The sequence below is a fragment of the Culex pipiens genome, chromosome 1, assembly GCF_016801865.2.
Source record: "Culex pipiens pallens isolate TS chromosome 1, TS_CPP_V2, whole genome shotgun sequence".
Lineage (NCBI taxonomy): Eukaryota > Metazoa > Arthropoda > Insecta > Diptera > Culicidae > Culex > Culex pipiens.
The window spans coordinates 71,010,143-71,037,930 of record NC_068937.1 but is presented as its reverse complement, the minus strand read 5'-3'; the positions used below and the strand labels follow the sequence as shown (position 1 = coordinate 71,037,930).

The following is a 27,788-nucleotide window of genomic DNA, read 5'->3' as shown; positions in this document are numbered from 1 at the left end:
AAAGAATTTCAAAAATTTTAAAAATTTCAAAAATATCATAAATATTAAAAATTTCAAAAAAAAAATAAATTTCAAAAACTTTTCAAAATTTTAAAATTTTTAAATTTTTTAAAAATTTCAAAATTTCAATTTTTTTAAAACTTTAAAAATTTTAAAAAATTCAATTTTTTTTAAAAAAATCAAAAAATTTCCAAAATTTCAAAATTTTTAAATTTTTTAAAAAATTTGAGATTTCTCAATAGTCAAATTACGATCGTAATTTGTCGATGGTAGATCGAGATTTGTCGATGGTAGATCGAGATTTGTCGATGGTAAGTCGTAATCTTAATATCTAGAAATCTCGATCGTGAGTCGAGAAATTACGATCGTAATATTACGATCGAATGCAATAATCACTACGTTTCTTTTTGGGCCTTATCTAATAAAAGTATAGAATTGTACACTCCTCCCTACCCCTTTCAAAAAGGTACCACGAAACCGATAGAAATTACCCTTTTAAGGTTAAAATTGATTTTGAGTATATCAACGCATCTCAGTCACGACTATCGCCATAGCATCGGGACATCTCGTGGTCATCCACTTGACATCTGCTCTAATAGAATTACTTTTGACTAGGGGGAACAAATTAGCCGATGCCAAAAAAATCAGCACAAACATTGTCAAACATTGGTTAATCTGTTTCCCCTAGACAAGCTGTACTTTTGACTACTAGCTTGTCATGGCTATACTGCCGTTCTACGCATAATTGTCCCATGTTCAAAAAAGGGCAACTGAGAAAAACGTTATTGAAATTTTTCGACCGTTTTTTGTGTTTCTACGCATAATTGTCCCGTGGGTCCCTATTCGCCCTACATGTCCCTAATCACTTCTGATAATATTTTATCACCCTTATTGGTAATCATCTTGCAGGTAAACAGGTAAACAAGATAAAATGCTTCGTTAAACTCATAATTTCGTGATTGGTGGGACAATTATGCGTGGAAGTTCAACGATGGGGCAACCCGAGCAGGGGTAAATAACACGGGAATACCAAATTTTGGTATTACTTGGGCAAATAACAGGGACCAAAATGTGCCCTTGGTTGCCCAGTAATAGATGGTAATATACCGGGGGCCCTATTCCGACCAAAGCAAACTGGCAACAGTCGACATTAGCACGGTTGTCAAATGAGAGCCCACAATGCCCAAAACAAAAGCACTACCCAAGTAACCGCGAGGCACTAAATAGCGGCATTAAATCAGCATTATATTGGCATTTAATACCAGCAAATAATGCTTCAAAACATTTAATCAGCACTTTTCCCTTGAGAAATATTTCAAGTGGCGCACAGTGATGCCGATTTAATGCCTCACCGAAAGCTCGAACAAAAAAACTGCTTTATCGACGTCAAGGCTGGGGGAAAAAAAAAGGACAGCTAGCTGCTCCGCACACTTGGTGGTGGGCCTCCTTTGTTTTTTTTTCTCCTGTTGCGTTTCATGTGTGAGTGTGACACTTTGATGTTATTCTTGCATTTTTCTCGTCGATCTCCAGGATGCGCGCCAGCCAACTGATGTATTCTGAAATGAGTGTTTGTTTTGAAAGTTTTAATCGAATATTAAGGAAGACTTTCTTTCTGCTGTTTCGAGTTTCTGAGAAAAACCCGTTGTCATTTCGTTGGACGGAAATTATTTACGAGTCACACAGCAAATTGCGGCCAGCCAGTAAGTGCAGTGCAATCAATTACGGAAAGCTTGAGGTTATTAGGGACAAGTACTGGCTAAAGGCTTCCGGAAAGCAGCTTATTGCTTGTAAGAAAAGTAACTAAATTTACCAGAGAACTTTTGATAATGTCCTTTGTCCTTTGGACATATGTTTTGAAAAATTTGGCTTAATTACAGGCTGCAGTTTTCCACACAAAAAAAAAAAAACAAAAAAACAACACTTCAATCGGCGGGAATTGAACCCAGTTCACGCAAAATTATAACTTATGCACACTGGGGGAACTGCGCCTTAGCCCGCACGCTTATTAGAACGGTATGACGGGAGAAGGATCAAAGTCAATAAGAGCGTGTCTGGCTGAAATGTTTCCCGTATCGATGGGTTACTTTGTTGATAAACATCAAATGCTTTGAAGCACATTTTCAAGGTCGTAAATGGTGATTTAATGCCAGTTGTAATGCTGCAAAGTTTTGGTACTTTGAGGCATTCGCAAAGCTTATTTACTACTTCAAAACATTCGAGTGCTGATTTAGTACTGAATTAATACTTCAATTTAGTGCTTGTGGTTACTTGGGTTACTTCAAATGCTTTGAAGCACATTTTCAAGGTCGTAAATGGTGATTTAATGCCTGTTGTAATGCTGCAAAGTCTTGGTACTTTGAGGCATTCGCAAAGCTTATTTACTACTTCAAAACATTCGAGTGCTGATTTAGTACTGAATAAATACTTCAATTTAGTGCTTGTGGTTACTTGGGTAGCTGTCAAATGGTAGCCCATAACAAATCATTGTTTGGGTTTTTGATTTTCAAATTTCCCGCAATTCAAACGAAAACACAAAACACATTTGCATGGGACTTTTGAGTTTAACCGGGACAACACACTTCGTGTTACCAAAGTAATATGTATAATACTGATTCTCAGTGTTTGTTATCTGAACTTCCAAGATGGCGGCTTCTTCGCTGCCCCCTGTAAAATAACATGAAATCATACCAAGGTCTTGTATGTGGAAGGGCACAACAATACCAAACCATGTTATTCCAAAGGTAAAAGACCAAAGCAAACTGGCAACAGTCGACATTAGCACGGTTGTCAAATGAGAGCCCACAATGCCCAAAACAAAAGCACTACCCAAGTAACCGCGAGGCACTAAATAGCGGCATTAAATCAGCATTATATTGGCATTTAATACCAGCAAATAATGCTTCAAAACATTTAATCAGCACTTTTCCCTTGAGAAATATTTCAAGTGGCGCACAGTGATGCCGATTTAATGCCTCACCGAAAGCTCGAACAAAAAAACTGCTTTATCGACGTCAAGGCTGGGGGAAAAAAAAGGACAGCTAGCTGCTCCGCACACTTGGTGGTGGGCCTCCTTTGTTTTTTTTTTCTCCTGTTGCGTTTCATGTGTGAGTGTGACACTTTGATGTTATTCTTGCATTTTTCTCGTCGATCTCCAGGATGCGCGCCAGCCAACTGATGTATTCTGAAATGAGTGTTTGTTTTGAAAGTTTTAATCGAATATTAAGGAAGACTTTCTTTCTGCTGTTTCGAGTTTCTGAGAAAAACCCGTTGTCATTTCGTTGGACGGAAATTATTTACGAGTCACACAGCAAATTGCGGCCAGCCAGTAAGTGCAGTGCAATCAATTACGGAAAGCTTGAGGTTATTAGGGAACATGTACTGGCATAAAGGCTTCGGAAATGCAGCTTATTGCTTGTAAGAAAAGTAACTAAATTTACTAGAGAACTTTTGATAATGTCCATTGTCCTTTGGACACAGGTTTTGAAAAATTTGGCTTAATTACAGGCTGCAGTTTTCCACACAAAAAAAAAAAAACAAAAAAAACACTTCAATCCGCGGGAATGGAACCCAGTTCAGCAAAATTATAACTTATGCACTCTGGGGAACTGGCCTTAGCCCGCAGCTTATTAGAACGGTATTGACGGGAGGAGGATTAAAGTCAATAACAGCGTGCTTGGCTGAAATGTTTCCCGTATAGAAGGGTTACTGTGTTGATAAACATCAAATGCTTTGAAGCACATTTTCAAGGTCGTAAATGGTGATTTAATGCCAGTTGTAATGCTGCAAAGTTTTGGTACTTTGAGGCATTCGCAAAGCTTATTTACTACTTCAAAACATTCGAGTGCTGATTTAGTACTGAATTAATACTTCAATTTAGTGCTTGTGGTTACTTGGGTTACTTCAAATGCTTTGAAGCACATTTTCAAGGTCGTAAATGGTGATTTAATGCCTGTTGTAATGCTGCAAAGTCTTGGTACTTTGAGGCATTCGCAAAGCTTATTTACTACTTCAAAACATTCGAGTGCTGATTTAGTACTGAATAAATACTTCAATTTAGTGCTTGTGGTTACTTGGGTAGCTGTCAAATGGTAGCCCATAACAAATCATTGTTTGGGTTTTTGATTTTCAAATTTCCCGCAATTCAAACGAAAACACAAAACACATTTGCATGGGACTTTTGAGTTTAACCGGGACAACACACTTCGTGTTACCAAAGTAATATGTATAATACTGATTCTCAGTGTTTGTTATCTGAACTTCCAAGATGGCGGCTTCTTCGCTGCCCCCTGTAAAATAACATGAAATCATACCAAGGTCTTGTATGTGGAAGGGCACAACAATACCAAACCATGTTATTCCAAAGGTAAAAGAATACCACAAAATAAAACCATTTCAATACCAAGTTGAGGTCTTCTGGATTTTTGAACATTGCTTGAATACCAAAACTTGGTATTGCCATGGTTTTATTTTTAGGTATTCCCGTGCCCTTGGAAAATCAGATTTTGGTATTCCTGAGCACATAAAGATTATAAAGATAAATGAGGTAAATTTAAAGTGGGAGGATCAAGTGAAATATCTTGGACTTGCTTTTGACAAAAACCTTACTTACAAACTATATATAGTTGGTAGGCCGGAGTTGGATTCGGAGTCGGAGTCGGTTGGTACTGAAAGCCGGAGTCGGAGTCGGAGTCGGCTAATCTCAGAAAGCCGGAGTTGGAGTCGCTTGAAATATGACCCGACTCCGCAGCCCTGGTTTTTAGAATGTTTGAACATGCGTATGGGTCATTTCGCCTCAACTGTACACACAAACAATTCGAAAATTTCCTTTAAAAATAACTGTCAAGTTTTGCTCTATCTTTTTTTGTTTCCGAGATATGGCCATTTGAAAAAAGAGTTTTTTTAAAATAGGAAAATCGCAAAACTTTGGGGCGGTACCAAAAAATAAGGGATGGTCCAAATTGGTTCAAAATCGAGATTCTTACATGTTTTGATAGTATCAATAGCTCCACCTAATTTGAGCTTGATCAGAGAAAGTGCATTTCGAGTGGTGTGCCAGTTGGCGCAAAATGACCCGTATACAATCAAAAGTGTTTTTCCTTAAAGAAGAGAGAATTTAAGTTAAATATGAATGATTGATGATAATAAATAATCATTATCTCCAGGGATTCTGTACCTGCATACTACAACATTTCAAATACAACGGATGATCATGGGGATATTCCAGAAGAAATGTTAGGAATCATACCACATTCAATCCGAGGAAATATCGCGCTGTTCAGTTATCTTATAACAGCCAGTGAAAAATTCGCTGAATGCATCGCTTGTTCGGAGGTAATATTCGTTATTATATTAAACAAACTCTCGGATATGTTTTCAAAATGTCGCAAGAGCCATTTCTAAATAAATCGGCTTTAGATCTGTTTACGAAAACCCTATTTCTAAAATAATTAAGATTGAGCACCCGATTCGAGTGGTAAAAATGACAGTTCTCCCATAAGGAATACATTGTAGAAAAAAGAAAAAACTGCTCGAATGAAAAGGCTCAAAAAAAAATCGTACTGAAGGTCACAGTGGCTCTTGCTAGTTTTTGAAAACTTACCTAGGAATTTTCCTGAAACCATTGTTTTCACTTGACCAACTTAGCTCGTATTTATATATACAGCAATTGCACAAGGAAGATATAGAAAAACACATTAACACGATATCACAAAGCGATTTTTTATTTATCATACAGCAGTTTCTCCAGGCAGAAAATAGTATCTTACGGTGAACTTTTAAGAGCGAGTCCACGAACAGGGCATACCCCTTTGTATGGGACGTCGTTTGGACCTCACCATTTGCCTGAAATTTTCAGGGGTTGTTTGTACATATAAAACTAGCATCTGGCCAGAATATGAGCACTCTAGGTCAACGGGAAGTGGGGCAAATCGGGACACAAAGTTTGAAGGTTCAAAAACGTCAAAAATCTTTAAAAGGCTGTAACTTTGGCAAAACTCAATTTAATTTCAAAATTCAAAATGCATCTGAAAGAGCTGAAAAAATGCAACAAAATGCAGGGAGAAGCATCCCAATTGGTTAAATCTAAAGGGAGTTATTGGCATTTTAGTGAAAAAATAGCATAATTTTCGAACTCAAATAAAAAAGTGTTCCATCCAGATATCAACTCAGTTCGACCTGCAGCTTGTAGGGGACATCTGGGACTACCATCTGAGTTTGAGAACGCTTTGGGGAAGGCAGTTTAACATATTAAATAGACACTTTTACTTTTAGTGAATTTTTTAGATGTAAATTTTTGCTCGGGGGACCCATTAGATCCAATTTTCTGGTGAAAATTTTATCATATTCGTGTTCCTGGAAAATTTCACAGAAGAAACATGCATAAAAATGTTTATTTTCACCAATTTTAACCCTTTAAAAAATGAAAGCCGGGGCCCGTGGTGTAGGGGCAAGCGTGATTGCCTCTCACCCAGTCGGCCTGGGTTCGATCCCAGAAGGCCCGGTGGCATTTTTCGAGACGAGATTTGCCTGATCACGCCTTCCGTCGGACGGGAAGTAAATGTTGGCCCCGGACTAACCTAAGAAAAAAGGTTAGGTCGTTAGCTCAGTCCAGGTGTAGGAGTCGTCTCCCTGGATCCTGCCTCGGTTGAGTCGCTGGTTGGCAGTTGGACTCACAATCCAAAGGTCGTCAGTTCGAATCCCGGGGTGGATGGATTCTAAGGTGTAAAAAGAGGTTTGCAATTGCCTCAACAATCAAGCCTTCGGACACCTAGTTTCGAGTAGGAATCTCGCAATCGAGAACGCCAAGGCAATGCTGTAGAGCGAATAATTTGATTTTTTTTTTGAAAAAATGAAAGATAAAAAAAATTAAGAAGCTGGTTTTTTTCTGGTGTCATCTAGGATCCTTGGAAACGAACTTGATTTTCAATAAATGTGAATCGAAGATTTATTTAACTTTCATTTTTTAAAGGGTCAAAATGGATGAAAATAAACATTTGTATGCATGTTTCTTCTGTGAAATTGTCTCAGGAACACGAATATGATAAAATTTTCACCAGTAAATGGGATCTAAGGGGTCCCCCGAGCAAAAATTTACAACTAAAAAATTCACTAAAAGTAAAAGTGTCTATTTAATATGTTAAACTGCCTTACCCAAAGCGTTCTCAGTCTCAGATGGTAGTCCCAGATGTCCTCTACAAGCTGCAGGTCGAACCGAGTTGATACCTAGATGGAACACTTTTTTATTTGAGTTCGAAAATTATGCTATTTTTTCACTAAAAGGCCAATAACTCCCTTTAGATTTAACCAATTGGGATGTTTCTCCCTGCCTTTTGTTGCATTTTGTAAGCTCTTTCAGATGCATTTTGAATTTTGAAATTAAATTGAGTTTTGCCAAAGTTACAGCCTTTTAAAGATTTTTGACGTTTTTGAACCTTCAAACGTTGTGTCCCGATTTCCCCACTTCCCGTTGGCCTAGAGTGCTCATATTTTGGCCAGATGCTAGTTTTATATGTACAAACAACCCCTGAAAATTTCCGGCAGATTGGTGCACAGCAAAAAATCCAATGGTAAAATCGCATGCAAAAGCATGCACATCACCTTCGTCAAAATAAACACTTAATATTACACACTGCATGTACAATTTTTGCAACACACAAAAAAAGTTGCAACCGACGGGATTCAAACCCAGCACCAACAGTAAGGACTGGCGCCTTAGCCCACTCGGCCATCAGACCGATGAAAATCTGAAAGGATAAACGCATATATGAGCTTGACATTTCGGTCAAGTAGGTTTCCCATACTGATGGGCTACATATTTCAGGGTGTAAAATCACATAAAATTGCATAAAATAATGCAATATTTATTTTACACCCAGGCCTTTTACACGCAGCTGGATTACTACTTTTTTAGCTGTGTGAGGTCGATGCGAGATGGGTATGCTTTGCTCGTGGACTCGCTCTTAATGTTCTCAAAAACATGAAGATGACACCCAGTCAACTTAATTGTAATTCTAAAACGGAATAGGTACCTTATGTCTATTTATTACTGGAATTTCTATCATGTCCATTATTTAGCACAGTACTAAATAATTGTTTACACTTCAAAATATATTCCAAGTTTTTTTGTTTTCAACTTATTTTAATATTACATCGAGTTTCTGAGATGTGCCCGTGGTTCGTTGGTAGAATTGCATCTGTGCATCGTAGCACTTACAAACAAACGAGACTGAACCTCGATTCTTACTCTAAGACTGTCTGCAGCGCGAAGTTTTATAATTGTTTCAAACTGCGAGCAGTTTTACATTTTTAGAACTGGCGGAAATGAAACTAGAACACGGTGCTCGCAACGCGCTGATCTAAATGTTGTTTCAAAAAAATGCTTTTAATTGTGTGCGTATGATTATCAACACAGCATCATAGTGTGTGTGTAAGAATACGTGGATATCTCTATATATCTGATTTTTTTTGAAACGGTTTCAAAATACTGCTCGAAAAATAAAACTGCAACTCCGCGTTGCGGGTGGTCTGTTTCAGTTCTATTTGAAAAATGAAACAGCTAGAACAAAGTAGAGCCGCGTTGCAACCAGTCTAACTTAAGCTTTTATACTCCAAAGCGTTTAAAGACGCATGCGGAATAAGTTCTCCACGCTCATTTTTCTCTACGAGAGTAGCTCAGCCACACCTGAGCAGGGTAAATAACACAGGAGTACCAAATTTTGGTATTACTTGGGCAAATAACAGGGACCAAAATGTGCCCTTGGCTGCCCAATGATAAATCGTAAAATACCATGAAATCATACCAAAATCTTGTATGTGGAAGGGCACAACCACAACAATACCAAACCATGTTATTCTAAGGTTAAAATAATACCACAAAATAAAACCATTCCAATACCAAGTAGAGGTATTCTGGATTTTGTAACATTGCTTGAATACCAAAACTTAGTATTGCCATGGTTTTATTTTATTCTCATGCCCTTGGAACATCAGATTTTGGTATTCCTGTGGTTTTCCACATACGGGTCATTCCACCTAAAGTGTGCAAGAAAAAATGCAAATGTGAAAATTCTGCAAATGCTGATTCTGCTCAAATTTGGCAGAGCTGTTGATACTATCCAAACATGCAAAAATCCCGAATTTCATCCAAATCGGACCACCCCCTCCATTTTTGTACCCTCCCAAAAAATCGACTTTTTGGCGATTTTTGAGCGAAATCCCTATCTGAGTCGATGACTCCTGAGCAGTTCTTTAGGATTTCGGTCATTCGATTTTTTTTTGTATTTTTTAATCCGACTGAAACTTTTTTGGTGCCTTCGGTATGCCCAAAGAAGCCATTTTGCATCATTAGTTTGTCCATATAATTTTCCATACAAATTTGGCAGCTGTCCATACAAAAATGATGTATGAAAATTCAAAAATCTGTATCTTTTGAAGGAATTTTTTGATCGATTTGGTGTCTTCGGCAAAGTTGTAGGTATGGATACGGACTACACTGGAAAAAAATAATACACGGTAAAAAAAATTTGGTGATTTTTTATTTAACTTTTTATCACTAAAACTTGATTTGCAAAAAAACACTATTTTTAATTTTTTTTATTTTTTGATATGTTTTAGAGGACATAAAATGCCAACTTTTCAGAAATTTCCAGGTTGTGCAAAAAATCATTGACCGAGTTATGAATTTTTTAATCAATACTGATTTTTTCAAAAAATCGAAATTTGGTCGCAAAAATTTTTCAACTTCATTTTTCGATGTAAAATCAAATTTGCAATCAAAAAGTACTTTAGTGAAATTTTGATAAAGTGCACCGTTTTCAAGTTATAGCCATTTTTAGGTGACTTTTTTGAAAATAGTCGCAGTTTTTCATTTTTTTAAATTAGTGCACATGTTTGCCCACTTTTGAAAAAAATATTTTTGAAAAGCTGAGAAAATTCTCTATATTTTGCTTCTTCGGACTTTGTTGATACGACCTTTAGTTGCTGAGATATTGCAATGCAAAGGTTTAAAAACAGGAAAATTGATGTTTTCTAAGTCTCACCCAAACAACCCACCATTTTCTAATGTCGATATCTCAGCAACTAATGGTCCGATTTTCAATGTTAATATATGAAACATTTGTGAAATTTTCCGATCTTTTCGAAAAAAATATTTTCAAAATTTTCAAATCAAGACTAACATTTCAAAAGGGCCAAACATTCAATATTACGCCCTTTTAAAATGTTAGTCTTGATTTGAAAATTTTGAAAATATTTTTTTCGAAAAGATCGGAAAATTTCACAAATGTTTCATATATTAACATTGAAAATCGGACCATTAGTTGCTGAGATATCGACATTGAAAAATGGTGGGCTGTTTGGGTGAGACTTAGAAAACATCAATTTTCCTGTTTTTAAACCTTTGCATTGCAATATCTCAGCAACTAAAGGTCGTATCAACAAAGTCCGAAGAAGCAAAATATAGAGAATTTTCTCAGCTTTTCAAAAATATTTTTTTCAAAAGTGGGCAAACATGTGCACTAATTTAAAAAAATGAAAAACTGCGACTATTTTCAAAAAAGTCACTTAAATATGGCTATAACTTGAAAACGGTGCACTTTATCAAAATTTCACTAAAGTACTTTTTGATTGCAAATTTGATTTTACATCGAAAAATGAAGTTGAAAAATTTTTGCGACCAAAATTTCGATTTTTTGAAAAAATCAGTATTGATTAAAAAATTCATAACTCGGTCAATGATTTTTTGCACAACCTGGAAATTTCTGAAAAGTTGGCATTTTATGTCCTCTAAAACATATCAAAAAATAAAAAAAATAAAAATAGTGTTTTTTTGCAAATCAAGTTTTAGTGATAAAAAGTTAAATAAAAAAATCACCAAATTTTTTTTACCGTGTATCATTTTTTTCCAGTGTAGTCCGTATCCATACCTACAACTTTGCCGAAGACACCAAATCGATCAAAAAATTCCTTCAAAAGATACAGATTTTTGAATTTTCATACATCATTTTTGTATGGACAGCTGCCAAATTTGTATGGAAAATTATATGGACAAACTAATGATGCAAAATGGCTTCTACATCTCCGTGTACGCACGAGAGCAAGCAGCAGTCAACTGCTTAGTGCTCCATCGTTTTTTCGATTTTTTTCGCCGTAGTTTACCGTGATTAGCCGCGAGTTTGCTCCTGCAGCATGCCAAGGGCCGGCCGTGGCCGTGGCAGTTCGAGTGCGGCCTCGAAAAACCCGCGAAGTTCGTCTACCGGCCGTGTGCAAAAAGGTAAACAAACCAACGCCGTGTCGACCGTCATCGCGCAGGGGAGAGTGAGCGCAGAAGGCATCAACAAAAAGTTACTACATCCCGGATATGTTCCGAGATCACCAGTGCGAACCCGTCCAGGCGGAAAAATAAGTGCTGACGTCATATATAAGAAACTTTCTCCAACGGATCGTTGGACTCATCCAAGTTTTGTTTTGGACTTGGCGGTCCGTTGGTGTTCGTGGTGCGGGTATGGCATCGGCTTCTGTTATGCGGTAATAAGGCGGCTCCTTGTGTGATATTAGGTTCTGTTTACTGGTAGTTTTTTCCGCCTGTGTTCGTGTTGTTTTTGTGTTGCGTTGCTTCTGATTTAGGAGTCTAATGGTGACCAGTGGGTGCCCCATGTTTTGGGGCGTCTTGCTGGGGTTCTGTCAAGTCTCGTGCGCAGTACTGTAGGGTTAAAGAGAGTTATCGACGGTTTGTTTGAATTGTGTTTGCATGGCTGAAGGGAGAGGGGGAATTGGAGTTTGAGGAGAGGGTGAGGGAATTGGGGTGGTGTGGGGGTGGAGTTGATTGTAGGAGGTTTTCGGAGAGGTTTGGAGGTTTGGGGGTGGAGGTTTGGAGGTTTTGGAGGTTTGGAGGTTTGGAGGTTTGGAGGTTTGGAGGGGTTTGGAGGTTTGGGAGGTTTGGAGGTTGGAGGTTTGGAGGTTTGGAGGGTTTGGAGGTTTGGAGGTTTGGAGGTTTGGAGGTTTGGAGGTTTGGAGGGTTTGGAGGGTTTGGAGGTTTGGAGGTTTGGAGGTTTGGAGGGTTTGGAGGTTGGGAGGTTTGGAGGGTTTGGAGGTTTGGAGGTTTGGAGGTTTGGAGGGTTTGGAGGTTTGGAGGTTTGGAGGTTTGGAGGGTTTGGAGGTTTGGAGGTTTGGAGGGTTTGGAGGGTTTGGAGGTTTGGAGGTTTGGAGGGTTTGGAGGTTTGGAGGGTTTGGAGGTTTGGAGGTTTGGAGGTTTGGGAGGGTTTGGAGGTTTGGAGGGTTTGGAGGTTTGGAGGGTTTGGAGGTTTGGGAGGGTTTGGGAGGTTTGGAGGTTTGGAGGTTTGGAGGGTTTGGAGGTTTGGAGGTTTGGAGGTTTGGAGGTTTGGAGGTTTGGAGGTTTGGGAGGTTTGGAGGGTTTGGGAGGTTTGGAGGTTTGGAGGGTTTGGAGGTTTGGAGGTTTGGAGGGTTTGGGAGGTTTGGGAGGGTTTGGAGGTTTGGAGGGTTTGGAGGTTTGGAGGGTTTGGAGGGTTTGGAGGGTTGGAGGTTTGGAGGTTTGGAGGTTTGGGAGGTTTGGAGGGTTTGGGAGGTTTGGAGGGTTTGGAGGTTGGAGGTTTGGGAGGTTTGGAGGTTTGGAGGGTTTGGAGGTTTGGAGGGTTTGGAGGGTTTGGAGGTTTGGAGGGTTTGGAGGTTTGGAGGTTTGGAGGGTTTGGAGGGTTTGGAGGTTTGGAGGTTTGGAGGTTTGGAGGGTTGGAGGTTTGGAGGTTTGGAGGGTTTGGAGGTTTGGAGGTTTGGAGGTTTGGAGGGGTTTGGAGGTTTGGAGGTTTGGAGGTTTGGGAGGGTTTGGAGGTTTGGAGGTTTGGAGGTTTGGAGGTTTGGAGGTTTGGAGGTTTGGAGGTTTGGAGGGTTTGGAGGTTTGGAGGTTTGGAGGTTTTGGAGGTTTGGAGGTTTGGAGGTTTGGAGGTTTGGAGGTTTGGAGGTTTGGAGGTTTGGAGGTTTGGAGGGTTTGGAGGTTTGGAGGGTTTGGAGGTTTGGAGGTTTGGAGGGTTTGGAGGTTTGGAGGGTTTGGAGGTTTGGAGGTTTGGAGGTTTGGAGGTTTGGAGGTTTGGAGGTTTGGAGGTTTGGAGGTTTGGAGGGTTTGGAGGTTTGGAGGTTTGGAGGTTTGGAGGTTTGGAGGTTTGGAGGGTTTGGAGGTTTGGAGGGTTTGGAGGTTTGGAGGGTTTGGAGGTTTGGAGGTTTGGAGGTTTGGAGGGTTTGGAGGTTTGGAGGTTGGGAGGTTTGGAGGGTTTGGAGGTTTGGAGGTTTGGAGGTTTGGAGGGTTTGGAGGTTTGGAGGGTTTGGAGGGTTTGGAGGTTTGGAGGGTTTGGAGGGTTTGGAGGTTTGGAGGGTTTGGAGGTTTGGAGGTTTGGAGGTTTGGAGGTTTGGAGGGTGGGGTTGGAGGTTTGGAGGTTTGGAGGGGTTTGGAGGGTTTGGAGGTTTGGAGGGTTTGGAGGTTGGAGGTTTGGAGGTTTGGAGGGTTTGGAGGTTTGGAGGTTTGGAGGTTTGGAGGTTTGGAGGTTTGGAGGTTTGGAGGTTTGGAGGTTTGGAGGTTTGGAGGTTTGGAGGGTTTGGAGGTTTGGAGGGTTTGGAGGTTTGGAGGGTTTGGAGGTTTGGAGGTTTGGAGGTTTGGAGGTTTGGAGGGTTTGGAGGTTTGGAGGTTTGGAGGGTTTGGAGGTTTGGAGGGTTGGGGTTTGGAGGTTTGGAGGTTTGGAGGGTTTGGAGGTTGGGGTTTGGAGGGTTTGGAGGTTTGGAGGGTTTGGAGGTTTGGAGGTTTGGAGGGTTTGGAGGTTTGGAGGTTTGGAGGGTTTGGGAGGTTTGGAGGGTTTGGAGGTTTGGAGGTTTGGAGGTTTGGAGGTTTGGAGGTTTGGGAGGTTTGGAGGTTTGGAGGGTTTGGAGGTTTGGAGGTTTGGAGGGTTTGGAGGTTTGGAGGGGTTTGGAGGTTTGGAGGTTTGGAGGTTTGGAGGTTTGGAGGTTTGGAGGTTTGGAGGTTTTGGAGGTTTGGAGGTTTGGAGGTTTGGAGGTTGGGGTTTGGAGGTTTGGAGGTTTGGAGGTTTGGAGGTTTGGAGGTTTGGAGGTTTGGAGGTTTGGAGGTTTGGAGGTTTGGAGGGTTTGGAGGTTTGGAGGTTTGGAGGTTTGGAGGGGTTTGGAGGTTTGGAGGTTTGGAGGTTTGGAGGTTTTGGAGGTTTGGAGGTTTGGAGGTTTGGAGGTTTGGAGGTTTGGAGGTTTGGAGGTTTGGAGGTTTGGAGGTTTGGAGGGTTTGGAGGTTTGGGAGGTTTGGAGGTTTGGAGGTTTGGAGGGTTGGAGGTTTGGAGGTTTGGAGGGTTTGGAGGTTTGGAGGTTTGGAGGTTTGGAGGTTTGGAGGTTTGGGGGTTTGGAGGTTTGGAGGGTTGGAGGTTTGGAGGTTTGGAGGGTTTGGAGGGTTTGGAGGTTTGGAGGTTTGGAGGTTTGGAGGTTTGGAGGTTTGGAGGTTTGGAGGTTTGGAGGTTTGGAGGGTTTGGAGGTTTGGAGGTTTGGAGGTTTGGAGGGTTTGGAGGTTTGGAGGTTTGGAGGTTTGGGAGGTTTGGAGGTTTGGAGGGTTTGGAGGTTTGGAGGTTTGGAGGTTTGGAGGTTTTGGAGGTTTGGAGGTTTGGAGGTTTGGAGGTTTGGAGGGTTTGGAGGTTTGGAGGTTTGGAGGTTTGGGAGGTTTGGAGGGTTTGGAGGTTTGGAGGTTTGGAGGTTTGGAGGTTTGGAGGTTTGGAGGTTTGGAGGTTTGGAGGTTTGGAGGGTTTGGAGGTTTGGGAGGTTTGGAGGTTTGGAGGTTTGGAGGGTTTGGAGGTTTGGAGGTTTGGAGGGTTTGGAGGTTTGGAGGTTTTGGAGGGTTTGGAGGTTTGGAGGTTTGGAGGGTTTGGAGGTTTGGAGGTTTGGAGGGTTGGAGGTTTGGAGGGTTTGGAGGTTTGGAGGGTTTGGAGGTTTGGAGGTTTGGAGGTTTGGAGGTTTGGAGGTGGAGGTTTGGAGGTTTGGAGGTTTGGAGGTTTGGAGGTTTGGAGGTTTGGAGGTTTGGAGGGTTTGGAGGTTTGGAGGTTTGGAGGTTTGGAGGTTTGGAGGTTTGGAGGTTTGGAGGTTTGGAGGTTTGGAGGTTTGGAGGTTTGGGGGTTGGAGGTTTGGAGGTTTGGAGGTTTGGAGGTTTGGGAGGTTTGGAGGTTGGAGGTTTGGGAGGTTTGGAGGTTTGGAGGTTTGGAGGTTTGGAGGTTTGGAGGTTTGGAGGTTTTGGAGGTTTGGAGGTTTGGAGGTTGAGGTTGGAGGTTTGGAGGTTTGGAGGTTTGGAGGTTTGGAGGTTTGGAGGTTTGGAGGTTTGGAGGGTTTGGAGGTTTGGAGGTTTGGAGGTTTGGAGGTTTGGAGGTTTGGGGTTTGGAGGTTTGGAGGTTTGGAGGTTTGGAGGTTTTGGAGGTTTGGAGGGTTGGAGGTTGGAGGTTTGGAGGGTTTGGAGGTTTGGAGGTTTGGAGGTTTGGAGGTTTGGAGGTTTGGAGGTTTGGAGGGTTTGGAGGTTTGGAGGTTTGGAGGTTTGGAGGTTTGGAGGTTTGGAGGGTTTGGAGGTTTGGAGGTTTGGAGGTTTGGAGGTTTGGAGGTTTGGGAGGTTTGGAGGTTTGGAGGTTTGGAGGGTTTGGAGGGTTTGGAGGTTTGGAGGGTTTGGAGGTTTTGGAGGTTTGGAGGTTTGGCGGTTTGGAGGTTTGGAGGTTTGGAGGTTTGGAGGTTTGGAGGTTTGGAGGTTTGGAGGTTTGGAGGTTTGGAGGTTTGGGGTTTGGAGGTTTGGAGGGTTTGGAGGTTGGAGGTTTGGAGGTTTGGAGGGTTGGAGGTTTGGAGGTTTGGAGGTTTTGGAGGTTTGGAGGTTTGGAGGTTTGGCGGTTTGGAGGTTTGGCGGTTTGGAGGTTTGGAGGTTTGGAGGCGTTTGGAGGTTTGGAGGTAGGGTTTAGGCTTAGGTTTGGAGGTTTGGAGTTTAGAGTTTAAATCTTAAATTCTTAAATTTTAAATTCTTAAATTCTTAAATTCTTAAATTCTTAATTCTTAAATTCTTAAATTCTTAAATTCTTAAATTCTTAAATTCTTAAATTCTTAAATTCTTAAATTCTTAAATTCTTAAATTCTTAAATTCTTAAATTCTTAAATTCTTAAATTCTTAAATTCTTAAATTCTTAAATTTCTTAATTCTTAAATTCTTAAATTCTTAAATTCTTAAATTCTTAAATTCTTAAATTCTTAAATTCTTAAATTCTTAAATTCTTAAATTCTTAAATTCTTAAATTCTTAAATTCTTAAATTCTTAAATTCTTAAATTCTTAAATTCTTAAATTCTTTAAATTCTTAAATTCTTAAATTCTTAAATTCTTAAATTCTTAAATTCTTAAATTCTTAAATTCTTAAATTCTTAAATTCTTAAATTCTTAAATTCTTAAATTCTTAAATTCTTAAAATTCTTAAATTCTTAAATTCTTAAATTCTTAAATTCTTAAATTCTTAAATTCTTAAATTCTTAAATTCTTAAATTCTTAAATTCTTAAATTCTTAAATTCTTAAATTCTTAAATTCTTAAATTCTTAAATTCTTAAATTCTTAAATTCTTAAATTCTTAAATTCTTAAATTCTTAAATTCTTAAATTCTTAAATTCTTAAATTCTTAAATTCTTAAATTCTTAAATTCTTAAAATTCTTAAATTCTTAAATTCTTAAATTCTTAAATTCTTAAATTCTTAAATTATTAAATTCTTAAATTCTTAAATTCTTAAATTCTTAAATTCTTAAATTCTTAAATTCTTAAATTCTTAAATTCTTAAATTCTTAAATTCTTAAATTCTTAAATTCTTAAATTCTTAAATTCTTAAATTCTTAAATTCTTAAATTCTTAAATTCTTAAATTCTTAAATTCTTAAATTCTTAAATTCTTAAATTCTTAAATTCTTAAATTCTTAAATTCTTAAATTCTTAAATTCTTAAATTCTTAAATTCTTAAATTCTTAAATTCTTAAAATCTTAAATTCTTAAATTCTTAAATTCTTAAATTCTTAAATTCTTAAAATTCTTAAATTCTTAAATTCTTAAAATTCTTAAATTCTTAAATTCTTAAATTCTTAAATTCTTAAATTCTTAAATTCTTAAATTCTTAAATTCTTAAATTCTTAAATTCTTAAATTCTTAAATTCTTAAATTCTTAAATTCTTAATTCTTAAATTCTTAAATTCTTAAATTCTTAAATTCTTAAATTCTTAAATTCTTAAATTCTTAAATTCTTAAATTCTTAAATTCTTAAATTCTTAAATTCTTAAATTCTATAATTCTTAAATTCTTAAATTCTTAAATTCTTAAATTCTTAAATTCTTAAATTCTTAAATTCTTAAATTCTTAAATTCTTAAATTCTTAAATTCTTAAATTCTTAAATTCTTAAATTCTTAAATTCTTAAATTCTTAAAATTCTTAAATTCTTAAATTCTTAAATTCTTAAATTCTTAAATTCTTAAATTCTTAAATTCTTAAATTCTTAAATTCTTAAATTCTTAAATTCTTAAATTCTTTAAATTCTTAAATTCTTAATTCTTAAATTCTTAAATTCTTAAATTCTTAAATTCTTAAATTCTTAAATTCTTAAATTCTTAAATTCTTAAATTCTTAAATTCTTAAATTCTTAAATTCTTAAATTCTTAAATTCTTAAATTCTTAAATTCTTAAATTCTTAAATTCTTAAATTCTTAAATTCTTAAATTCTTAAATTCTTAAATTCTTAAATTCTTAAATTCTTAAATTCTTAAATTCTTAAATTCTTAAATTCTTAAAATCTTAAATTCTTAAATTCTTAAATTCTTAAATTCTTAAATTCTTAAATTCTTAAATTCTTAAATTCTTAAATTCTTAAATTCTTAAATTCTTAAATTCTTAAATTCTTAAATTCTTAAATCCTTAATTCTTAAATTCTTAAATTCTTAAATTCTTAAATTCTTAAATTCTTAAATTCTTAAATTCTTAAATTCTTAAATTCTTAAATTCTTAAATTCTTAAATTCTTGAAATTCTTAAATTCTTAAATTCTTAAATTCTTAAATTCTTAAATTCTTAAATTCTTAAATTCTTAAATTCTTAAATTCTTAAATTCTTAAATTCTTAAATTCTTAAATTCTTAAATTCTTAAATTCTTACATTCTTAAATTCTTAAATTCTTAAATTCTTAAATTCTTAAATTCTTAAATTCTTAAATTCTTAAATTCTTAAATTCTTAAATTCTTAAATTCTTAAATTCTTAAATTCTTAAATTCTTAAACTCTTAAATTCTTAAATTCTTAAATTCTTAAATTCTTAAATTCTTAAATTCTTAAATTCTTAAATTCTTAAATTCTTAAATTCTTAAATTCTTAAATTATTAAATTCTTAAATTCTTAAATTCTTAAATTCTTAAATTCTTAAATTCTTAAATTCTTAAATTCTTAAATTCTTAAATTCTTAAATTCTTAAATTCTTAAATTCTTAAATTCTTAAATTCTTAAATTCTTAAATTCTTAAATTCTTAAATTCTTAAATTCTTAAATTCTTAAATTCTTAAATTCTTAAATTCTTAAATTCTTAAATTCTTAAATTCTTAAATTCTTAAATTCTTAAATTCTTAAATTCTTAAATTCTTAAATTCTTAAATTCTTAAATTCTTAAATTCTTAAATTCTTAAATTCTTAAATTCTTAAATTCTTAAATTCTTAAATTCTTAAATTCTTAAATTCTTAAAATCTTAAATTCTTAAATTCTTAAATTCTTAAATTCTTAAATTCTTAAATTCTTAAATTCTTAAATTCTTAAATTCTTAAATTCTTAAATTCTTAAATTCTTAAATTCTTAAATTCTTAAATTCTTAAATTCTTGAATTCTTAAATTCTTAAATTCTTAAATTCTTAGATTCTTAAATCCTTAAATTCTTCAATTCTTAATTTTTTAAATTCTTAAATTCTAAATTTCTTAAAATTCTTAAATTCTTAAATTCTTAAATTTAAATTCTTAAATTCTTAAATTCTTAAATTCTTAAATTCTTAAATTCTTAAATTCTTAAATTCTTAAATTCTTAAATTCTTAAATTCTTAAATTCTTAAATTCTTAAATTCTTAAATTCTTAAATTCTTAAATTTTAAATTCTTAAATTCTTAAATTCTTAAATTCTTAAAATTATATTCTTAAATTCTTAAATTCTTAAATTCTTAAATTCTAAAATTCTTAAATTCTTAAATTCTTAAATTCTTAAATTCTTAAATTCTTAAATTCTTAAATTCTTAAATTCTTAAATTCTTAATTTCTAAATTCTTAAATTCTTAAATTCTTAAATTCTTAAATTCTTAAATTCTTAAATTCTTAAATTCTTAAATTCTTAAATTCTTAAATTCTTAAATTCTTAAATTCTTAAATTCTTAAATTCTTAAATTCTTAAATTCTTAAATTCTTAAAATTCTTAAATTCTTAAATTCTTAAATTCTTAAATTCTTAAATTCTTAAATTCTTAAATTCTTAAATTCTTAAATTCTTAAATTCTTAAATTCTTAAATTCTTAAATTCTTAAATTCTTAAATTCTTAAATTCTTAAATTTTAAATTCTTAAATTCTTAAATTCTTAAATTCTTAAATTCTTAAATTCTTAAATTCTTAAATTCTTAAATTCTTAAATTCTTAAATTCTTAAATTCTTAAATTCTTAAATTATTAAATTCTTAAATTCTTAAATTCTTAAATTCTTAAATTCTTAAATTCTTAAATTCTTAAATTCTTAAATTCTTAAATTCTTAAATTCTTAAATTCTTAAATTCTTAAATTCTTAAATTCTTAAATTCTTAAATTCTTAAATTCTTAAATTCTTAAATTCTTAAATTCTTAAATTCTTAAATTCTTAAATTCTTAAATTCTTAAATTCTTAAATTCTTAAATTCTTAAATTCTTAAAATTCTAAAATTCTTAAATTCTAAAATTCTTAAATTCTTAAATTCTTAAATTCTTAAATTCTTAAATTCTTAAATTCTTAAATTCTTAAATTCTTAAATTCTTAAATTCTTAAATTCTTAAATTCTTAAATTCTTAAATTCTTAAATTCTTAAATTCTTAAAATTCTAAAATTCTTAAATTCTTAAATTCTTAAATTTTTAAATTCTTAAATTCTTAAATTCTGAAATTCTTAAATTTTAAATTCTTAAATTCTTAAATTCTTAAATTCTTAAATTCTTAAATTCTTAAATTCTTAAATTCTTAAATTCTTAAATTCTTAAATTCTTAAATTCTTAAATTCTTAAATTCTTAAATTCTTAAATTCTTAAATTCTTAAATTCTTAAATTCTTAAATTCTTAAAATCTTAAATTCTTAAATTCTTAAATTCTTAAATTCTTAAATTCTTAAATTCTTAAATTCTTAAATTCTTAAATTCTTAAATTCTTAAATTCTTAAATTCTTAAATTCTTAAATTCTTAAATTCTTAAATTCTTAAATTCTTAAATTCTTAAATTCTTAAATTCTTAAATTCTTAAATTCTTAAATTCTTAAATTCTTAAATTCTTAATTTCTTAAATTCTTAAATTCTTAAATTCTTAAATTCTTAAATTCTTAAATTCTTAAATTCTTAAATTCTTAAATTCTTAAATTCTTAAATTCTTAAATTCTTAAATTCTTAAATTCTTAAATTCTTAAATTCTTAAATTCTTAAATTCTTAAATTCTTAAATTCTTAAATTCTTAAAGTCATAAATTCTTAAATTCTTAAATTCTTAAATTCTTAAATTCTTAAATTCTTAAATTCTTAAATTCTTAAATTCTTAAATTCTTAAATTCTTAAATTCTTAAATTCTTAAATTCTTAAATTCTTAAATTCTTAAATTCTTAAATTCTTAAATTCTTAAATTCTTAAATTCTTAAATTCTTAAAGTCTTAAATTCTTAAATTCTTAAATTCTTAAATTCTTAAATTCTTAAATTCTTAAATTCTTAAATTCTTAAATTCTTAAATTCTTAAATTCTTAAATTCTTAAATTCTTAAATTCTAAAATGCTTAAATTCTTAAATTCTTAAATTCTTAAATTCTTAAATTCTTAAATTCTTAAATTCTTAAATTCTTAAATTCTTAAATTCTTAAATTCTTAAATTCTTAAATTCTTAAATTCTTAAATTCTTAAATTCTTAAATTCTTAAATTCTTAAATTCTTAAATTCTTAAATTCTTAAATTCTTAAATTCTTAAATTCTTAAATTCTTAAATTCTTAAATTCTTAAATTCTTAAATTCTTAAATTCTTAAATTCTTAAATTCTTAAATTCTTAAATTCTTAAATTCTTCAAATTCTTAAATTCTTAAATTCTTAAATTCTTAAATTCTTAAATTCTTAAATTCTTAAATTCTTAAATTCTTAAATTCTTAAATTCTTAAATTCTTAAATTCTTAAATTCTTAAATTCTTAAATTCTTAAATCTTAAATTCATAAATTCTTAAAATTCTTAAATTCTTAAATTCTTAAATTCTTAAATTCTTAAATTCTTAAATTCTTAAATTCTTAAATTCTTAAATTCTTAAATTCTTAAATTCTTAAATTCTTAAATTCTTAAATTCTTAAATTCTTAAATTCTTAAATTCTTAAATTCTTAAATTCTTAAATTCTTAAATTCTTAAATTCTTAAATTCTTAAATTCTTAAATTCTTAAATTCTTAAATTCTTAAATTCTCAAATTCTTAAATTCTTAAATTCTTAAATTCTTAAATTCTTAAATTCTTAAATTCTTAAATTCTTAAATTCTTAAATATTCTTAAATTCTTAAATTCTTAAATTCTTAAATTCTTAAATTCTTAAATTCTTAAATTCTTAAATTATAAAATTCTTAAATTCTTAAATTCTTAAATTCTTAAATTCTTAAATTCTTAAATTCTTAAATTCTTAAATTCTTAAATTTTAACTTCTTAAATTTCTTAAATTCTTAAATTCCTGAATTCTTAAATTCTTAAATATTTAATGCTTAAATTCTTAAATTCTTAAGTTCTTAAATTCTTAAATTCTTAAATTCTTAAATTCTTAAATTCTTAAAAATTCTTAAATTCTTAAATTCTTAAATTCTTAAATTCTTAAATTCTTAAATTCTTAAATTCTTAAATTCTTAAATTCTTAAATTCTTAAATTCTTAAATTCTTAAATTCTTAAATTCTTAAATTCTTAAATTCTTAAATTCTTAAATTCTTAAATTCTTAAATTCTTAAATTCTTAAATTCTTAAATTCTTAAATTCTTAAATTCTTAAAATTCTTAAATTCTTAAATTCTTAAATTCTTAAATTCTTAAATTCTTAAATTCTTAAATTCTTAAATTCTTAAATTCTTAAATTCTTAAATTCTTAAATTCTTAAATTCTTAAATTCTTAAATTCATAAATTCTTAAATTCTTAAATTCTTAAATTCTTAATATCTTAAATTCTTAAATTCTTAAATTCTTAAATTCTTAAATTCTTAAATTCTTAAATTCTTAAATTCTTAAATTCTTAAATTCTTAAATTCTTAAATTCTTAAATTCTTAAATTCTTAAATTCTTAAATTCTTAAATTCTTAAATTCTTAAATTCTTAAATTCTTAAATTCTTAAATTCTTAAATTCTTAAATTCTTAAATTCTTAAAATTTTAAATTCTTAAATTCTTAAAATCTTAAATTCTTAAATTCTTAAATTCTTAAATTCTTAAATTCTTAAATTCTTAAATTCTTAAATTCTTAAATTCTTAAATTCTTAAATTCTTAAATTCTTAAATTCTTAAATTCTTAAATTCTTAAATTCTTAAATTTCTTAAATTCTAAAATTCTTAAATTCTTAAAATTCTTGAAATTCTTAAAATTCTTAAAATTCTTAAAATTCTTAAAATTCTTAAATTCTTAAATTCTTAAATTCTTAAATTCTTAAATTCTTAAATTCTTAAATTCTTAAATTCTTAAATTCTTAAATTCTTAAATTCTTAAATTCTTAAATTCTTTAATTCTTAAATTCTTAAATTCTTAAATTCTTAAATTCTTAAATTCTTAAATTCTTAAATTCTTAAATTCTTAAATTCTTAAATTTTAAGAATTTAAGAATTTTCTTAAATTCTTAAATTCTTAAATTCTTAAATTCTTAAATTCTTAAATTCTTAAATTCTTAAATTCTTAAATTCTTAAATTCTTAATTTCTTAAATTCTTAAATTCTTAAATTCTTAAATTCTTAAATTCTTAAATTCTTAAATTCTTAAATTCTTAAATTCTTAAATTCTTAAATTCTTAAATTCTTAAATTCTTAAATTCTTAATCTTAAATTCTTAAATTCTTAAATTCTTAAATTCTTAAATTCTTAAATTCTTAAATTCTTAAATTCTTAAATTCTTAAATTCTTAAATTCTTAAATTCTTAAATTCTTAAATTCTTAAATTCTTAAATTCTTAAATTCTTAAATTCTTAAATTCTTAAATTCTTAAATTCTTTTATTCTTAAATTCTTAAATTCTTAAATTCTTAAATTCTTAAATTCTTAAATTCTTTAATTCTTTAATTCTTTAATTCTTTAATTCTTTAATTCTTAAATTCTTTAATTCTTAAATTCTTAAATTCTTAAATTCTTAATTCTTAAATTCTTAAATTCTTAAATTCTTAAATTCTTAAATTCTTAAATTCTTAAATTCTTAAATTCTTAAATTCTTAAATTCTTTAAATTCTTTAAATTCTTAAATTCTTTAAATTCTTTAAATTCTTAAATTCTTAAATTCTTAAATTCTTAAATTCTTAAATTCTTAAATTCTTAAATTCTTAAATTCTTAAATTTTAAATTCTTAAATTCTTAAATTCTTAAATTCTTAAATTCTTAAATTCTTAAATTCTTAAATTCTTAAATTCTTAAATTCTTAAATTCTTAAATTCTTAATTCTTAAATTCTTAAATTCTTAATTCTTAAATTCTTAAATTCTTAAATTCTTAAATTCTTAAATTCTTAAATTCTTAAATTCTTAAATTCTTAAATTCTTAAATTCTTAAATTCTTAAATTCTTAAATTCTTAAATTCTTAAATTCTTAAATTCTTAAATTCTTAAATTCTTAAATTCTTAAATTCTTAAATTTCTTAAATTTCTTAAATTCTTAAATTCTTAAATTCTTAAATTCTTAAATTCTTAATTCTTAAATTCTTAAATTCTTAAATTCTTAAATTCTTAAATTCTTAAATTCTTAAATTCTTAAATTCTTAAATTCTTAAATTCTTAAATTCTTAAATTCTTAAATTCTTAAATTCTTAAATTCTTAAATTCTTAAATTCTTAAATTCTTAAATTCTTAAATTCTTAAATTCTTAAATTCTTAAATTATGAAATTGTTAAATTCTTAAATCTTTAAATTCTTAAATTCTTAAATTCTTAAATACTCAAATTCTTAAATTCTTAAAATCTTAAATTCTTAAATTCTTAAATTCTTAAATTCTTAAATTCTTAAATTCTTAAATTTCTTAAATTCTTAAATTCTTAAATTCTTAAATTCTTAAATTCTTAAATTCTTAAATTCTTAAATTCTTAAATTCTTAAATTCTTAAATTCTTAAATTCTTAAATTCTTAAATTCTTAAATTCCTTAAATTCTTAAATTCTTAAATTCTTAAATGCTTAAATTCTTAAATTCTTAAATTCTTAAATTCTTAAATTCTTAAATTCTTAAATTCTTAAATTCTTAAATTCTTAAATTCTTAAATTCTTAAATTCTTAAAATTCTTAAAATTCTTAAAATTCTTTAAATTCTTAAAATTCTTTAAATTCTTCAAATTCTTAAAATTCTTAAATTCTTAAATTCTTAAATTCTTAAATTCTTAAATTCTTAAATTCTTAAATTCTTAAATTCTTAAATTCTTAAATTCTTAAATTTCTTAAATTCTTAAATTCTTAAATTCTTAAATTCTTAAATTCTTAAATTCTTAAATTCTTAAATTCTTAAATTCTTAAATTCTTAAATTCTTAAATTCTTAAATTCTTAAATTCTTAAATTCTTAAATTCTTAAATTCTTAAATTCTTAAATTCTTAAATTCTTAAATTCTTAAATTCTTAAATTCTAAATTCTTAAATTCTTAAATTCTTAAATTCTTAAATTCTTAAATTCTTAAATTCTTAAATTCTTAAATTCTTAAATTCTTAAATTCTTAAATTCTTAAATTCTTAAATTCTTAAATTCTTAAATTCTTAAATTCTTAAATTCTTAAATTCTTAAATTCTTAAATTCTTAAATTCTTAAATTCATAAATTCTTAAATTCTTAAATTCTTAAATTCTTAAATTCTTAAATTCTTAAATTCTTAAATTCCTAAATTCTTAAATTCTTAAATTCTAAAAATTCTTAAATTCCTAAAATTCTTAACTACTTAAATTCTTAAATTCTTAAATTCTTAAATTCTTAAATTCTTAAATTCTTAAATTCTTAAATTCTTAAATTCTTAAATTCTTAAATTCTTAAATTCTTAAATTCTTAAATTCTTAAATTCTTAAATTCTTAAATTCTTAAATTCTTAAATTCTTAAATTCTTAAATTCTTAAATTCTTAAATTCTTAAATTCTTAAATTCTTAAATTCTTAAATTCTTAAATTCTTAAATTCTTAAATTCTTAAATTCTTAAATTCTTAAATTCTTAAATTCTTAAATTCTTAAATTCTTTCTTAAATTCTTAAATTCTTAAATTCTTAAATTCTTAAATTCTTAAATTCTTTAATTCTTAAATTCTTAAATTCTTAAATTCTTAAATTCTTAAATTCTTAAATTCTTAAATTCTTAAATTCTTAAATTCTTAAATTCTTAAATTCTTAAATTCTTAAATTCTTAAATTCTTAAATTCTTAAATTCTTAAATTCTTAAATTCTTAAATTCTTAAATTCTTAAATTCTAAAATTCTTAAATTCTTTAATTCTTAAATTCTTAAATTCTTAAATTCTTAAATTCTTAAATTCTTAAATTCTTAAATTCTTAAATTCTTAAATTCTTAAATTCTTAAATTCTTAAATTCTTAAATTCTTAAATTCTTAAATTCTTAAATTCTTAAATTCTTAAATTCTTAAATTCTTAAATTCTTAAATTCTTAAATTCTTAAATTCTTAAATTGTTAAATCCTTAAATTCATAAATTCTTAAATTCTAAAATTCTTAAATTCTAAAATTCTTAAATTCTTAAATTCTTAAATTCTTAAATTTTAAAATTCTTAAATCCTTAAATTCTTAAATTCTTAAATTCTTAAATTCTTAAATTCTTAAATTCTTAAATTCTTAAATTCTTAAATTCTTAAATTCTTAAATTCTTAAATTCTTAAATTCTTAAATTCTTAAATTCTTAAATTCTTAAATTCTTAAATTCTTAAATTCTTAAACTCTTAAATTCTTAAATTCTTAAATTCTTAAATTCTTAAATTCTTAAATTCTTAAATTCTTAAATTCTTAAATTCTTAAATTCTTAAATTCTTAAATTCTTAAATTCTTAAATTCTTAAATTCTTAAATTCTTAAATTCTAATTCTTAAATTCTTAAATTCTTAATTTTTAAATTCTTAAATTCTTAAATTCTTAACTTTTTAAATTCTTAAATTCTTAAATTCTTAAATTCTTAAATTCTTAAATTCTTAAATTCTTAAATTCTTAAATTCTTAAATTCTTAAATTCTTAAATTCTTAAATTCTTAAATCTTAAATTCTTAAATTCTTAAATTCTTAAATTCTTAAAATCTTAAATTCTTAAAATTCTTAAATTTTAAATTTCTTAATTCTTAAATTCTTAAAATTCTTAAAATTCTTAAAATTCTTAAAATTCTTAAAATTCTTAAAATTCTTAAAATTCTTAAAATTCTTAAAATTCTTAAAATTCTTAAAATTCTTAAATTCTTAAATTCTTAAAATTCTTAAATCTTTAAATTTTAAATTCTTAAATTCTTAATTCTTAAATTTCTTAAATTCTTAAATTCTTAAATTCTAAATTCTTAAATTTTTAAAATTCTTAAATTCTTAAATTTTAAAATTCTTAAATTCTTAAATTCTTAAATTCTTAAATTCTTAAATTCTTAAATTCTTAAATTCTTAAATTCTTAAATTCTTAAATTCTTAAATTCTTAAATTCTTAAATTCTTAAATTCTTAAATTCTTAATTTCTAAATTCTTAAATTCTTAAATTCTTATATTCTTAAATTCTTAAATTCTTAAATTCTTAAATTCTTAAATTCTTAAATTCTTAAAATTCTTAAAATTCTTAAAATTCATAAAATTCTTAAATTCTTAAATTCTTAAATTCTTAAATTCTTAAATTCTTAAATTCTTAAATTCTTAAATTCTTAAATTCTTAAATTCTTAAATTCTTAAATTCTTAAATTCTTAAATTCTTAAATTCTTAAATTCTTAAATTCTTAAATTCTTAAATTCTTAAATTCTTAAATTCTTAAATTCTTAAATTCTTAAATTCTTAATTCTTAAATTCTTAAATTCTTAAATTCTTAAATTCTTAAATTCTTAAATTCTTAAATTCTTAAATTCTTAAATTCTTAAATTCTTAAATTCTTAAATTCTTAAATTCTTAAATTCTTAAATTCTTAAATTCTCAAATTCTTAAATTCTTAAATTCTTAAATTCTTAAATTCTTAAATTCTTAAATTCTTAAATTCTTAAATTCTTAAATTCTTAAATTCTTAAATTCTTAAATTCTTAAATTCTTAAATTCTTAAATTCTTAAATTCTTAAATTCTTAAATTCATACATTCTTAAATTCTTAAATTCTTAAATTCTTAAA

The 27,788-nt window shown here is 29.0% G+C and overlaps 1 protein-coding gene across 2 annotated transcripts in view; it reads left to right on the top strand.

Annotated features, from left to right (window-relative positions):
* Positions 1 to 27,788, top strand: part of LOC120430589 (uncharacterized) — a 65,459-nt gene that overhangs the window by 3,249 nt on the left and 34,422 nt on the right. For both annotated transcript variants that reach the window (XM_039595696.2, XM_052709102.1), the window contains exon 2: positions 5,163 to 5,331. Coding sequence is in view for 1 of the 2 variants with exons in the window: in XM_052709102.1 (XP_052565062.1) it covers positions 5,163 to 5,331 (169 nt within the window). In the remaining variant the exon portion in view is untranslated. The remainder of the gene's footprint in view (positions 1 to 5,162; positions 5,332 to 27,788) is intronic.